General features: G+C 43.5%; 1 protein-coding gene across 1 annotated transcript in view; it reads left to right on the top strand.

The window, feature by feature from the left end:
* bcat2.L (branched chain amino-acid transaminase 2, mitochondrial L homeolog) overlaps positions 1 to 16,089 on the top strand; it is a gene marked incomplete in the record, with an annotated part of 34,659 nt that extends 18,570 nt beyond the window's left edge. The window contains 8 exon segments of the mRNA NM_001112883.1: positions 293 to 403; positions 1,444 to 1,563; positions 3,533 to 3,696; positions 3,908 to 4,050; positions 5,461 to 5,546; positions 14,590 to 14,730; positions 15,542 to 15,730; positions 15,731 to 16,089. Coding sequence (NP_001106354.1) covers positions 293 to 403; positions 1,444 to 1,563; positions 3,533 to 3,696; positions 3,908 to 4,050; positions 5,461 to 5,546; positions 14,590 to 14,730; positions 15,542 to 15,730 — 954 coding nt within the window.
* Between the last annotated feature and the right edge of the window lie 305 nt (positions 16,090 to 16,394).

The following is a 16,394-nucleotide window of genomic DNA, read 5'->3' as shown; positions in this document are numbered from 1 at the left end:
GACAGGAAGTGATGTCACACCAAGCTAATATGGCAGCTGCTATCCTAAACAAACAGAGAGAGCTTCTAGAGCTGTTTACTCAGGTATGGTAAAGCATTCTGCAGAATAAATATAGTGTTATAGCTTGCACTATTGTGGCTAATCTATAACTGCTTCAGTAGCTTTCCTTCTCCTTTAAAGGTTAAAATATAATAATAATAATAGGTTTAGGGGTTGCTAAATGCCATCCAAGTACCAAATCATGTTATAGATTATTCACAAGCCCCATTTTTAACTCTTTTTGCCGTTCTAGCTCTTTGAGGGAATGAAAGCGTACAGAGGGGAGGACAATCGTATCCGTCTTTTCCGACCTATGTTAAACGTGGAGAGAATGCACAGAACTGGCCTTAGAGCCTGTCTACCTGTAAGTCCAATTCAAATAATGATAATTTTTATTTGATTTGTTTCTTTTGATATGAAAGAAAATGTACAATTCAAGTAACAAAATCCAACTGAACTAAAGGGGTTGTTCACCTTTAAATTAACTTTTAGTATGATGTAGAGAGTGATATTCTGAGACACTTTGCATTTGGTCGTCATTTTTTATTATTTGTGTTTTTTGAGTTATTTAGCTTTTTATTCAGCAGCTCTCCAGTTTGTCATTTCAGCAATCTGGTTGCTAGGATACAAATTACCCTGGCAACCATGCATTGATTTGAATAATAGACTGGAATATGAATAGGAGAGGACTGAATAGAAGGATCAGTAATAAAAGTAGCAATAACAATACATTTGTAGCCTTACAGAGCATTTGTTTTTAGATGGGGTAAATGAAAGCTGGGAAGAAGGAAAAGATTGAATAAACTATAAAAAAAAAAATAATAATAAGGACTAATTGAAAAGCTGCTTAGAACTCTCCATTCTATACCATACTAAAAGTTAACTTAAAGATGAACCACCCCTTTTAACATTATACATCAGTTAAATATACCGTAACTCCCAGCATTATATTTTCAACATATCATTGTTTTGTTCAGTGGAAAAAACCCGAAAGGGGACTGTTCACTTTGAAATGACTTTTTAGTATTATGCAGAACATGGGGTTATTTAACAGTCTGCAATTTGTCTTTTGTCATTTAATCACTGTGATTTTTAAATGTATGTACCATTTTGTTCTGCGTTTTTGTAGTTGGGAATGTGAACTGTTTTCTGGTTGATAGGGCCCCACTTGGGCTCTGATTATGGTTGCCCAATGTCGCTGACCCTAGCAACCAGATAGCATTTTTAATGAATGAAAATAAATGAATGAAAATGATTTGAGCTGCCCATGAGACAGCTTTGTTGAAGAGTCCAACCTATGGAGCTCCACTTCTATTAAGCTGCCTATTCCCGGAGGTACGGATCCTCTTTCAAAGTGTATTTTTTAGGTTCGGGACTGACTGGCTTGTGTTTCTTCCTTGCCAGTCCTTTGACAAAGCAGAACTCCTGGAGTGCCTGAGAAAACTCATTGAAACTGACCAAGATTGGGTTCCTCGTTCCACTTCAGCCAGTCTCTATATCAGGCCCACCTTCATTGGCACAGAGGTAAGGGTGATCCTAGCATCAGGCACATGTTCAGCCCAACTATGAGAGGCACATTTATCAAGGATCGAATTCATGAGATTTTTTTTTTTAAACACCCTTAAATTCGCGTTAATTCAAAATTCAACCTGGAGAGATTTATTTAAAAAATCTAATTTGAAAAAGACGGATGAATTTAAACAACCCAAAAAGTTTAATCAAATTTGATTTGAATTCAATCAAACTCGATTCAAGTATTTTTTTTTTAAAAAAACTTGAATGTCAGGAAGGTTGCAAACATCTCCAAACTGATCCCTGGACCTCTCTTAAAGACCAGTAACATAAAAAAAATGTTTTGAAATAAAAACACCAAGACACATTTAAATTCGCAAAGTCTTTATTAAAGTGGACCTTTCACCCAGACACAAAAATCTGTATAATAAAAGTCCTTTTCAAATTAAACATGAAATCCAATTTCTATTTTTTATTAAAGCATTCATAGCTGTTGTAAGATCATTTAAAAATCTCAGCTGTCAATCAAATATCGTCTGCCACTTCTCTATGCCCTGGGCATAGAGGCAGGGCAGACAATTACTTTAACTTTCCAATCAGCACTTACTAGATGTCACTGCTCTCCCTGCATTTCCCCGTTCTCTTTACCGTTTAATTGTGTAGCCAGGGCATGAGGATGAATATCGGGTCCCCCATTCTGGTGCACAAACAAGATTCTGAGATGATGCGAGACTTGTCTTAATAACAGTGTCCACAAAATGGCTCCTGCCTGCTTGTTATAATTTTGATTCCCAGACTGAAGGAAGCAAGCTTCAAATCATTTATATAGTGTAATTAAAGTTCATTTTGCTGGACTAATGTGATAAAATAGGATTAAGAATAATTTTTTTGGCTGACGGGTCCCCTTTAAGAAATAACTTACCGATTCTCTGCTTGTGCTCCTCTTCAGAAACGCGACAGGGCGACGATCCATCGTGCGGCGCTCGATTTCTCCTCCCTGCCTTCTGTAGGAGATAGCCAGGGAGGAGAAATCAAGTGCCGCATGATGGATCGTCGCGGTGTCTCGTCTTTTCTGAAGAGGAGCACAAGCAGAGTTTCGGTAACTTATTTCTTAATAAAGACTTAGCGATTTAAAAGTTTAATATGTCTTTGTGTTTTTTTTTTTTTTAAACTGATGTTACTGATCCTTTAAACAGTTATTCGGCCGGTTTTAGGTGGTGAATAGTCAAATTTTTAAAGGGCCAGAGTATGCTAAATCTGGAAAATCAAATTTGAATTTTTTTAAAAACCTGAATCGAGTTTGGATAATTCCCTAGTGAAATTTGAGAGTTTTGACCATACAAAAAAAAAAAAAAAAAATCTGGCCCATACTGTGGGGGATGCTTGGTTAAGATTTAAGTTGTCATTCCCAGCTCATTTCACCAGTAAATCCCTATGCTCAGGGCCGGATTTACATAGTGGGCTCCCCTAGGCCCGCTGCCGTTTGTTGAAGGCATCCCCTCCCCTTCATTCGCACAAATTTTTATCATGGGGACCAAAGCAATGGGAATTTGGTGCATGGGAAATTTTAAAAACTATTGTAACTCGTGCACCTCCCCAGTATTTCTGAACCAATGTGGGTGTGGTTGGGCAGCATGCCGTCCCCAAAAATTCTGCTGCCCTAGGCCCGAGCCTTGGTGGCCTTTCCACAAATCCAGGCCTGCCTATGCTGCTGCCCATCCATTGATGTCTCTGCAACTTCTGCAGTTATTGAGAAGGTAGAAGTGACCCACCAGCTTTGTGCTTTCCACTGCACTGCTCCAGCCGTCAGACTGAATGGAAACGGGGCCAGAGTACATCTATTAGATGCCACTTGCTTCCTCCTTTTGTAGTATTTACTGGTGCTGGTTGATGTTTTATTAAACCATTTGCATCTTTACTATTGACGTCCCAAAATAGTATTGCTCCTCCTTCTGCTTCATAAACGTTCCTTTTTGTGCAGCCTTCACTCGGAGTCACAAAGTCCAATCATGCACTGCTGTATATCATTCTTTCACCCGTGGGACCCTACTTTGCTGGTGGTGGCTTTTGCCCAGTTTCACTTCTAGCTGATCCTCAATACGTACGCGCCTGGATAGGGGGTGTAGGGAACTGCAAACTGGGTGGGTAAGTACATTTTTTTTTTTTAAAATCCAGTGGATTTCGGAATATCCTGTTCGCACATTAATGAAAATACTTACAGTATAAAATAGATATTTGGTTGCATGTGTTGTGTATTGGGAGAGTAGTAATGAGTCCATGCCAGTCTGTCCAATGTATCTCATTGCCCAGTGCAAAAGTGAATTCCCTTGGCTCAACTTTGCTTGTTTTGTTTAAGGAATTACGGTCCAACGATATTTGTACAGAACGAAGCAGTCAAGGTAGGATGCCAGCAGGTCCTGTGGCTCTATGGGGATGACCATAAAGTGACTGAAGCTGGAACTATGAACTTCTTCATGTACTGGATTAACGAAAATCAAGGTAACCCACAGGCAGCACATGAAGCAGTTTCTGTTATTTATAGACCACTATTATTGAGGCTATCTAACAAAAGTTTGCCCAGGAGCATTAGCCTATAGCAACCAATCAGAAAGTAGCATTTACTGGTCAGCTGTTTAAAAGCAAACCTCTTATCGGTTGCTATTGGTTACTGATCCTGGGCAAACTTATTGGGGTTATGTAATAAAAGGCTAAGTTTGCCCAGGAGCAGTAACCAATCAGCAGGTAGCATTTACTGGTCACCTGTTTAAAAGCAAGCATCTTATTGGTAGCTGTGGGTTACTGCTCCTGGGCAAACGTAGTGCCTTTTATTACATATGGGGGTTAGTGCCTTATTTTACATATGGGGGTTTGTGTCTTTCCAGTATGATGTTTTTAATATTTAAAGGGTGGTTCATCTTTATGTTAACTTTTCAATTTTATTAATAATAATTGGTTAATTATTAATAATAATAATTTCCAATTGGTATTCATTTATTTCATTTATTTGAATTATTTGCCTTCCTCTGCTGCATCTTTACAGCTTTCAAATGGGGGCTCACTGACCTCGGCAACCAAAAAAACGATTGCTCAGTGAGGCTACAATTTTATTGTTATTTTTAGTTTTTATTCCTTATCTTTCCATTTAGTTCCTCTCCTATTCACATTCCAGTCTTTCATTTAGGGTAAGTTCACACTGTCAGTTTCGGGGAGATTTAGTCGCCCGACGACTAATCGGCTCTTCTTTGGGGCGACTAATCTCCCGAACTGCTTCCCCCTGTCTTCCGCCTGCTACAATGAAAAAGCTCCTTCGGCATGGCACTTGCGGCGCTTCGTTTTCCGAAGTTGCCTCACGAGAAAACTTCTGGCGACTTCGAAGAGCCGCAAGTGCCATGCCGCGGTCGTTTTTTCATTGTACCAGGTGGAAGACAGGGGGAAGCAGTTGGGGGAGATTAGTCGTCCCCAAAGAAGAGGTATTAGTCGCCGGGCAACTAAATCTTCCCAAGTCTCAGTGTGACTTACCCTTAAACTACTGCCTGGTTGCTAAGGTAAACAAGACCCTAGCAACTAGATTGCTGCTGAAATACCAAACTGGAGAACTGCGAAACAAAAAGCTATATATATATATATTACAACTGACCTGCCACTGTACCAAAGGATATCCCAGTGGACCCCAGCTTAGGACAATTCTCATTAACATATCCTAATTTCCACCGTGACCCTATATAAAAACATAATATCTGTCATATTATACAGTATATGCACAAGAATTTTCATAACTATATATGTATGTGTATATATATTGAGTCTGAAGGGCAGAACACTCGCCCCTAAAGGTCCTCTGTGTAGGTCCAAAATTTCTACTTTTGTGATACTATTTTTCTGATTTCATATTGCTTTGTGCATTTGCAGAGGTAGAATTGCTTACCCCTCCTCTGGACGGTTTAATTCTTCCTGGTGTGACCAGACAGAGCCTGCTGGATTTGGCACGGCAGTGGGTAAGTGGAAGCAGTTGATAGCATGGAGATATATTATAGTACAGGTATGGGACCTGTTATCCAGAATGTTTGGGACCTGGAGTTTTCAAGATAAGGGATCTTTATGTAATTTGGATCTTCATATCTTGTAAACTAAAAAATCAATGAAACGTTAATTAAACCCAATAGGATTGTTTTGCCTCCTGTAAGAATTAATTATATCTCAGTTGGGATCAAGTACAAGCTACTGTTTTATTATTACAGAGAAAAAGGAAATCATTTTAAAAAAAATTAATTATTTAATTAATAGTCTATAGGTGATGACCTTTCTGTAATTCTGAGCTTTCTGGATAACAGGTTTTCAGATAACGGATCCCATTTCTTTTTTAAAATGGAACACACGGTGCAGATTTATTGTAGTTCAGTGCCCACAGCGACCAATCCTCAGTTAGCGTTATTTACTCTAATGCTGTGGGAATAATAAACATAAAGAAGCCTAATAAGAGAAATGGCAGTTGTTGTGCATTTTATGTTACCTATACCATTCCCTTGTTAATTGAGCAATATTTGTAGGTGTCTGATTAACTGTAAGGGCCATGGGGTGTAGCATCAAACATTTTAGTACACTTCTTTAGGAATACATGTCTGTAAATTATAGGGATGCACCGAATCCACTATTTTGGATTTGGCCGAACCCCCGAACCCTTTGCGAAAGATTCGGGCGAATACTGAATCTGAATCCTAATTTGCATATGCAAATTAAGGGTGGCAAGGAGAAAACATTTTTGACTTCCTTGTTTTGTGGCAAAAAGCCACGTGACTTCCCTCCCGCCCCTAATTTGCATATGCAAATAAAAAAAAGCTTATGCAGATTCGGTTCGGCCGGGCAGAAGGTTTCGGCTGAATCCGAATCCTGCTGAAAAAGGATGAATCCTGGCCGAATCCCAAACCGAATCCTGGATTCAGTGCATCCCTAGTAAAATATAACTATTTTGGCCTTGATATTAATTTAGTAATCATATTAGCCAACTTTCTGAAAGCCTTTATGGTTGCAGTATACAGGATAATATCTCCATAATACCATTCCAAAGTTATCATTCTGTCCCCACAGGAACTTGGTAGCCCTTGGTAATCAAACTGTTCCTGTTTAATTGATTTTTTCCATTACCTATGCAAAACATATCTGATTACCGTATATACTCGCGTATAAGCCAAAATGTGCTGAAAAACTCAAACTCGGCTTATACGCGGGTCATACCTCCTCCCAAAATGGCGGCGCCCATGGCCGCCACGTGGGTAGCGGCCGGCGCCGCTACCCACGTGGCGGCCATGGGCGCCGCCATTTTGGGAGCGAACGCCGGCAGGGAAGGACGCGCCGCCCGGAGCTCCTGGACCTGCTCCGGGCGGCGACACAGTCAGTCACAGACAGTCCTGCTGGGGCCGCAGGTATATCATGACCTTGATGACTGAAATTAATTATAGCCTTCATATTCTATAATAGTCACATGACACAATGCAACTACAACACTGCAATAAATCTATTCAGGAGTCTAACAGCATGTGCAGGCCTTGCAGGACTGGTAGTTTAAAAAGAAGACTAATGGGCAAATGTTTTTAGATCAAAAAAGAAGGGGTAGAACTACTGGGGGGTGCACCCCCTCAGGGCCCGCGTGTATACTGTATATACACACAAACACACACACACTGTATGTCAATGTACAAACTCAAGTAAAAAAATAAGGAAATCAATATCAGCTTGTATGAGAAAATCCATTCCACACCACGAGTCGCCAATAGCAGCAGGAATAACACTCTATAGCAACAGGAAGCACTGCCAAGAGAATTTGAAATCTGTTTCCAAGCCCTGCAAGCTCCTTTCACACTGCCATTCACATCACGTTTTATTAACTTTGTTGTACAAGCTCTACAAGTGGACTCCATCATGTTCCTGCTGATGGAATTATGGGGAGGCTCTTTTAAATAGTTTTAGATAGATTTCTATGCCATAAAACATGATTACACATTTACACATTCACATTTTGAAATCTGACATGGGGCCCCTAGGCTTATACACGAGTCAATACATTTTTCCAGTTTTCTTAGGTAAATTAGGTACCTCGGCTTATACACGGGTCGGCTTATACACGAGTATATACGGTAACTCCTAGGTACTGGCACTTTGTCTTTTACTCCCACTAAGTATGGGACCTATTATCCAGAATGCTTGGGACATGGGGTTTTCTAAATAGCGGATCTATTCATAATTTGGATCTCCCTTCCTTAAGACTCCTTTAAAATAATTTAAATGTACCCAATAGGCTGGTTTTGCCTGCAATAAAGATTAATTATAGTTGGGATCAAGTACAAGCTACTGTTCTATTATAACTGAAAAAAAAGGAAATCCATTTTTTTTCATTTTTAATTTATTTGATTATAATGTAGTCTGGGAGAGAAGCGGCCTTCCCGTAAGTGAGAGCTTCATGGATAACGAGTTTTGGATAATGCATCCCAATACCTGTATCAGAATAGGAGAGACTGAGGAGTGCACTGCCTCTTACATATATCTCATTGCCACTATAGTTTTGGACTTGGTGCCCCTTGGTTATATCATTCAGTATCGGGTCTCCAGGATCCAGTTTTGAATTCAATTACGAAGTCTGACCACCAGGTCTGGACTGGGAGTCAAAATTGGTCCTGGCATTCCAAGTACAGAGAGGCCCAATCAGCATCCCACCAGCTCATTAAACAGTGACTTTCTCTGCCGTCTCAAGGGGGACACAGGGAACGATGGGGTTAAGCTCCATCCTCCGGAGGCAGGACACTTGAATTATTTAAATTGAATGGGCGTGCCAGAGCAGGCTTAACCCCTCCCACTGAACACAGTCTTCAGTTTTTTAAGTGTCCTGCTACCGGGAGGAAGGACATTCAGACATGGAATTCTTCGGTCAGTCTTTTGGCTGACACCCGGGGTGATACCGTAATCAGGGTTCCCTGCTTTACATTGGTTAACCCCCTACGAGGACTTAACCCACCGGGGTCACTTCCCTAGCCCACAGGCTATAACCGACCACCCAGACGATTTCCTGCTCTGTTTTCTTCATTGCAGACGGTCTGGCCGGTGTGAGGGGTAAGTGGCTCATTTACTTATGGGTTCTGGCCTTGGGGGGCACCCTATTGCTGCCACTTGCCCTTACCAACCCCAGCCCCCCCCCTCCCCCGCCTGGGCCCGCTGCCTGCCTGTCCTTGGCTATAGTAATGCCCTCCTGTCTTGCCTGCTGCAGCTCTGTGACCTGGGAGGGTCCTTGGACTGTTGCTACTTACAGCGCCATTGTCAGTTTGGGGGAGAGCGGCTAACTCCGTCGCTCGCAGCGGTTCGCTCCGTGTGGAACGCATCTGCGTTCCAGCGGCCATTTCTTTTTGGTGCGGCAGTCTCCCTCGCGCTTTCGCGCATGCGCAGAAACGCATGCGTTCCGGCGGCCATTTTAGACTTCGCGCCGTTCGCTTCTCACACTGCAGGCGAGACTGAACACGACTCAACCCCTCTCACTGACACTATAATGGCAGAAGGTAGGACAGGGGGGCCATTCACAAGGGCGGGGGGAAGGGCTCCCTCCACAACACAGGTGAGATACCTGGCCTGCACCAAGTGCCAAGTTAAGTTGCCTGGGAGCCATAAGGAGCCTCTTTGCTTATCCTGCACTAGGGGGCAGGGGGCAGCTGCTGCTTCTGGGGGTCCCTCAGAACCACAGGCTGAAGACTTATCACCAGACTTGTCTCCAGACCCGGCACCTGGTCCCTCTGCTGACCCACCACCTCCTCTGTGGGCGGTCCAGCTTTCCCAATCCCTGGCATCATTGCAGGGTTTACCAGCTATTGCTGATACATTAGGGAAGGCCCTAGCACACCTTCAACCTAAGAAAGGTGCCAAGCGAAAACGCTGCGAGGAAACTAAAGCAGTTAATCCTCAATCCCATTCTGATGATTCAGCCGAGGAGCAATTGTCTTCAGAAGGTGCACTTCCCTCTTCAGATGAGTCTTCTGAGTTTGAGGAAGATGACAGGGAAGAAGGCAGGGATAAGGATTCCCCACACGACATAGATAACATTATCAAGGGAGTACTCGAGGTACTTAACTTATCTCAAAAGCCTAAGAAACACGGTGAAATGTCTTCACTTTTCAAAAGACAACACAAGTTGTCAACCTGTTTCCCTGACCATGAACAGCTAACTAGTATTATCCAAAACGAATGGAATGCCCCTGAACGTAAATTCCAGGCTACCAAGAAGTTCACCAAGTCTTATCCTTTTCCTAAAGAATTGGTCGACAAGTGGTCTAATCCCCCGACTGTGGATGCACCAGTGTCCAGACTTTCCAAATCCACCACACTGCCTGTCACTGACGCAGCAGCGTTTAAGGATCCTTCAGACAGAAGGTCGGAGGGTTTTCTGAGAGCCATTTTTTCCTCAGCTGGATCTACACTAAGGCCTTGTCTAGCGTCAGCCTGGGTGTCCAGGGCCATCCTGGCATGGTCGGAGTCCCTTGTCAGAGACATTCAGGAAGGTGTTCCTCGGGATGAACTTTTACCTTTCGCCCAGACTATTGCAGAGGCATCAAGCTACTTATGCGACGCCACCTTAGATGCCGCGCAACTCACCGCGCGCACCTCGGCACTATCCATAGCAGCTCGCAGAACATTATGGCTCAAAAGCTGGTCGGCCGATATAAGTTCTAAGAAAGCCTTAACTTCACTACCATTCATGGGGCAACGACTGTTTGGGGAGGAACTCGAGAAAATTATCTCCCAAGCTACTGGAGGTAAAAGTACCTTTCTCCCCCAAGCCAGAGGGCGCACGTCCACAACTCATAGACGAGGGAAATTTTTTCTTGGCCAAACCGGACGTTTCTCTCGGCGGCATAGCCCCCCTCAACGCTCCAACTTCCGTTCCAAAGGTAACGAGAAAGGTCGTCCATCATGGAAGAACAACAACAAGGCCTACAACAAGCCATCAGTTGACAAGCCTGCGTCATCATGACGGGGCACCCCCTCCGGAATCGTTAGAAAAAATCGGGGGCAAGCTTCTACGATTCCGGGAGGTCTGGATCTCTCACTCATCAGATGCTTGGGTGAACGAAATTGTTTCGGAGGGATACCATCTCGATTTAACATCTGTTCCACCCAGAACCTTTTTTATGTCCAGGGTCCCGTCGAATCCTGCCAAGTCAAGAACCTTCTTGCAATGCATAGAGAAGATGGCACAAACAGGAGTCATTGTACCCGTTCCTCCGCCGGAGAGATTCTCCGGTTTTTACTCAAACTTTTTCACAGTTCCGAAGAAGGATGGCACCGTCAGACCTGTGTTAGATCTCAAAGGTCTCAACAAATTCATTCGACATGTACGGTTCAAAATGGAGACACTTCGGTCAGTAATACGGGGAATGGAACAGAATCAACTAATGATGTCTCTGGACATCAAGGACGCCTATTTGCATGTCCCAATTTGGCCTCCTCACCACCGCTATCTTCGCTTTGCGTTCAAGAACAGACATTACCAATTTGTAGCTCTTCCCTTTGGCCTGTCGTCAGCTCCCAGGGTGTTCACCAAGCTTATGTCGGTCACTGCAGCGACCCTACGACTCCAGGGATTATCGGTGACACCTTACCTAGACGATCTTCTTCTGACAGCCGCATCGCCGCAGAAGGCGGAGATGGATCTCAACAAGGCAGTCCTCCTGCTCCAGGATTTCGGGTGGACCATCAATTGGAAGAAATCCAACCCCTACCCAAGTCGCCAAATGACCTTCTTGGGACTAGACTTCAACACAGAGATGCAGATTGTCAGTCTACCAACAGACAAACAGACCAAAGTAAAGAGTCAAGTACAATCCCTCTTATCCAACCGAACCACTACAGTTCGCAAGGCGATGCAGGTTCTGGGAACGATGGTTTCCGTCATAGAGGCGGTTCCATTTGCACAGATTCATTTGCGTCCCCTGCAAGCCAACATTCTTTCCACCTGGAAGGGGGGAGCATTATCACGACCACTTCGGTTGACACAGACCACTCGAGAGGCGCTCCGCTGGTGGCTGGTCCACGAGAATCTTGCCACGGGCCAGTCCTGGGCAACCCCGGATTGGAAGGTGATAGCCACAGATGCCAGCCTTCAGGGCTGGGGGGCGAATTGGGACAATCAGTCAGCACAGGGACTTTGGTCCCAGCAAGAAGCCTGCCTCCCAATCAACATCCTCGAATTGAGGGCAGTAAAATTAGCACTTCATCAGTGGACGAGTCAACTTCAAGGGCAATCTGTTCGCATACAGAGCGACAATGTCACCACAGTGGCATACATAAACCGCCAAGGCGGAACTCGGAGTCAGTTGGCACTGACGGAGGCCAGCCAAGTTCTGCATTGGGCGGAAAGCAATGCAGTGAAGTTGTCGGCGATACACATTCCAGGCGTGACCAACACGAAGGCGGATTTTCTCAGCCGGAACCAGCTGCATTCCGGGGAATGGGAATTGCACCCGGAGGCCTTCGACCTACTTGTCAGGAGTTGGGGACGTCCAAGTATAGATCTAATGGCGTCCAGACTCAATCGAAAAGTGCCAAGGTTCTTCGCTCGCTACCGAGATCCTCTAGCTGCGGGGGTGGATGCCATGACTCAGCTCTGGGACTTCAAGCTAGCATATGTCTTCCCTCCTCTGCCTATGCTGCCACGAGTTCTAAAGAAGATAAAGATGTCCCAGGCAGTAGTGATAGTTGTGGCCCCATTTTGGCCACGGAGGACATGGTTTTCCGACCTCCAAGAAATGTCAATAGCGCCTCCCATTCGGCTGGAATTCCGACCAGATCTTCTACAGCAAGGCCCAATAGTGCATCACAATCCAGGTCTCTTCGCATTGACGGGGTGGCTGTTGAGGCATCCATCTGGCGGAGCAGGGGTGTAACAGAGGACGTCATTCCTACCATGCTCAAGGCACGTAAAGCTTCATCTTCCAAGTCTTACTATAGGGTGTGGAATGCCTACTCTACATGGTGCAGGGCTGCTGAACTCCCCTTCACTCACCTCAACATTCCTAGAGTCCTGTCTTTCCTTCAACACGGATTACAGATGGGTCTGAAGACTAGCTCCCTCAAGGTCCAAGTATCTGCCCTGTCGGTGTTGTTTCAGCATAGGTTGGCCAACGAAGATGCCATACGTACATTTCTTCAAGGTGTTGCTCACATTGCTCCTCCATTCCAACCACCCGTAGCGGGGTGGGATCTCAACTTAGTCTTGGAGGCTCTTCTTGATCCCCCCTTTGAACCGATGAGCTCGATCTCCGATACGTGGGTCACCTGGAAGGTGGTGTTCCTTATGGCTATTACCTCCACTCGAAGAGTTTCGGAGCTTGGCGCTCTCTCCTGCAATCCACCTTTTCTGATCTTTCATAAAGATAAAGCCGTGCTTCGAACTGTCCCGACCTTTCTGCCCAAGGTCGTCTTATCTTTCCACGTCAATCAAGAAATAGTAGTCCCGTCCCTATGTCCAGCACCTAAGAACAGCAAGGAACGTCGGTTACACAGCCTTGATGTGGTCAGAGCCCTCCGTTGGTACATTGAACGGTCCAAGCCCTTCAGGAAGTCCCAGTCATTGTTCATTCTTCCTTCTGGCCCACGCAAAGGTCAGGCAGCATCTAAGATGACCATCTCTCGCTGGATTCAAGAGACAATCAAACATGCCTATCGAGTAAAGGGGAAGAGTCCACCAGACGGTATCCGGGCCCACTCCACTAGAGCGGTGGGGGCTTCCTGGGCGTGGCGAAACTCTGCCTCCCTAGAGCAGATTTGCAAGGCGGCTACTTGGTCTTCCACGCACACCTTTGCTAAATTTTATCACGTTGACACCTTTTCTTCCGCCGAGGCTTCTCTCAGACGGCAGGTGTTACACTCAGTGATTAAGTAATTCTACATTATTGGTCTAGGCTCGGCCCCACCCTGTTGTGTTGGGACTGCTTTGTTAAGTCCCCATCGTTCCCTGTGTCCCCCTTGAGACGGCAGAGAAAACAGGATTTTTTTTACTTACCGTTAAATCTGTTTCTCTGTAGTCGATAAGGGGGACACAGGGCTTCCCGCCCGTCGGCGAGCCGTCGACCATGACTTTTGTCAAAACTGAATTCTCCCCTGGTTATCTGTTCTGCCAGTTTTTTGTTATGTATATAGTTCCCGTTAGCGGCTTTGGAACAAACTGAAGACTGTGTTCAGTGGGAGGGGTTAAGCCTGCTCTGGCACGCCCATTCAATTTAAATAATTCAAGTGTCCTGCCTCCGGAGGATGGAGCTTAACCCCATCGTTCCCTGTGTCCCCCTTATCGACTACAGAGAAACAGATTTAACGGTAAGTAAAAAAAATCCTGTTTTCTATGACATTTTATGGCAGCCCCTCTGGCATTTGCCAGAACCCACAGATTCCCAGTCCTGGCCTGCTGACCACCAAGTTGTCAAGTAAGTTGTCAGGAGAAAGATGTCAGAGCAGCCTCTTACTCCTGGCGACTTTCTTGACTACTTGGTGGTCAGACTGATTGGAAAATGACCAGCAGGTGGCGCTGTTGTAACAATTCATTCATGTTAACAGTTAAAATTATGAGTGTACATTACAAAAATAGCTTACAATAGCACCCTCGTCAATTTTACATTCACTTATTTTTAAGGTTTACTTATCCTTTAAGGTTAGCAGTTGTAATTACTGAAGGGTATCTTCCTGTTTGCCCCCCCAGTGGAAAAAATTAACAACAACAAAAGATAAATAGCAAAGTGGGTTTCCGATAATATATCGGAATTAATAGGTAGCTACAGCCACAGGGGGGCCCAGCAGTGTAGAGGCCCCAGTGATTCCCTCATTAATGAGCAATTTCAACATATCTTTTTAGAATAAATCAATTTACTAATATTTGGTGGCCCTAATTTGAATTTGCTCTGGGGCCCAGTAACCTCTAGTTTTGCCACTGGCAATGGCCTGTAAAGGCCAGTGGTAAATTTAATTTCTTTTTGGCCTGCTGTTCTGATGTTGGCACTTGCTGTCTTACAGGGGGAGTTTAAAGTTTCTGAACGGTCGGTCACAATGAGCGAAGTCATCAAAGGCCTGCAGGAGAACCGGGTAAAGGAAGTATTTGGTGCTGGAACCGCCTGTGTGGTCTGCCCAATAAAGAGTATTCTCTATCAGGGAACGGTAAGTCATTTTATAATCTTTATTTCAATTAAGGGTTTTCCCTAAAAACCACTAAAGGGTAAGACTAATTCTGTACAATTCAAAGGAAAGTAACCCTTTACTTTGTGGTTATGTGCATATGTTATGGTTAAAATAACCACCTTTGAATTATACATTTTATAAACTATCTGCTTTCCATCCTATTCCCTGAAACCAAACCAGAAAGGTCTGTAGCATAGGATTTGATTTAGATGGGGCCTTGTCATATACATGGATACTTTCTTTACTTTCTTTTCTTTCTTTCTTTCTTTTTCTTTCTTTTTCTTTCTTTTTCTTTTTCTCTTTCTTTCTTTCTTTTTTTCTTTCTTTCTTTCTTTCTTTCTTTCTTTCTTTCTTTCTTTCTTTCTTTCTTTCTTTCTTTTTCTTTCTTTTTCTTTCTTTCTCTTTCTTTCTCTTTCTTTTTCTTTCTTTCTTTCTTTTTCTTTCTTTCTTTTTCTTTCTTTCTTTTTCTTTCTTTCTTTCTTTCTTTCTTTCTTTCTTTTTCTTTCTTTCTTTCTTTTTCTTTCTTTCTTTTTCTTTCTTTCTTTTTCTTTCTTTCTTTCTTTCTTTTTCTTTCTCTCTCTTTCTCTCTTTCTCTCTTTCTCTCTTTCTCTCTTTCTCTCTTTCTCTCTTTCTCTCTTTCTCTCTTTCTCTCTTTCTCTCTTTCTCTCTTTCTCTCTTTCTCTCTCTCTCGCTTTCTTTCTGTAAGGGATTTTCTTGCATGTATTTGGTGCAAATGTCAAGTCATTCTGTTATGTTAATACAACATTTTATGGCTTTTCTATCTTTCCAGGATTATCCCTTACCTACCATGGAGAATGGACCAGATATTGCAAAGCGGTTTCTAAAAGAGCTCACTGACATTCAGGTATTACTATTGAAAGCAGTGTCTGTCCCTTTCTGTTCTCTGCACTGGTGGTTCAGACTGATGATACAATATAAGACAAGGCAGCTGATTAACAGACCTGTCTTTGCAGGGGAACTAAGACTTTTGCAACATTGTTTAAAAAGTAACAACAAGGAGTTAAAAAGTAACAACAGTCAAATGCTGCTTTCAGTAGCAACTCTTTTACAAATATCCGCACTGACATAATGTGTATTAGAATGTTATGTTTTATTTTATTAGGCAAATTTTTAATTTGGGGTCGACTTGACCTTTAATCATTCCCGGGAAAAGGTTTCCCCTATTCATGGAAGTGTCTCTGTTAGCAAGAAATTCTCTGCACTCACCTGTATCAATATTTTAAGGACATTTTGTGCATCAGGAACCTACTGTCTTAAAGTGGACCTGTCACCTACACATAAAAAGCAGTTTAATAAAAATCATTTGCAAATTAAAAATGGAACCCAAATCCTTTGTTTTTTTTTCATTAAAATATCCATACCTTTTATAAAGGTTTTTAAATATCTGAGCTGTCAATCATATATTATCCTTTCTGCCTCTACGCCTGCGGCACAGAGGTGGGATAGTCAATTACTTTCACTTTCCATTCAGCACTTGCGAGATATCACTGCTCTCCCCTCATTCCTCCTCTCTCTTAACGCTCTATAATTGTGTAGGACAATGTGTATGAGTATTAGGTTCCCCATTCTGGTGTATACAAGACTTGTCTTAAAGTGGACCTGCCACCCAGACACACAAATCT

This window comes from Xenopus laevis, chromosome 7L (genome assembly GCF_017654675.1).
Source record: "Xenopus laevis strain J_2021 chromosome 7L, Xenopus_laevis_v10.1, whole genome shotgun sequence".
Taxonomy (NCBI): Eukaryota; Metazoa; Chordata; class Amphibia; order Anura; family Pipidae; genus Xenopus; species Xenopus laevis.
Note: the sequence above shows the minus strand (reverse complement) of the source record. Positions and strands in the feature narration are given on the sequence as shown.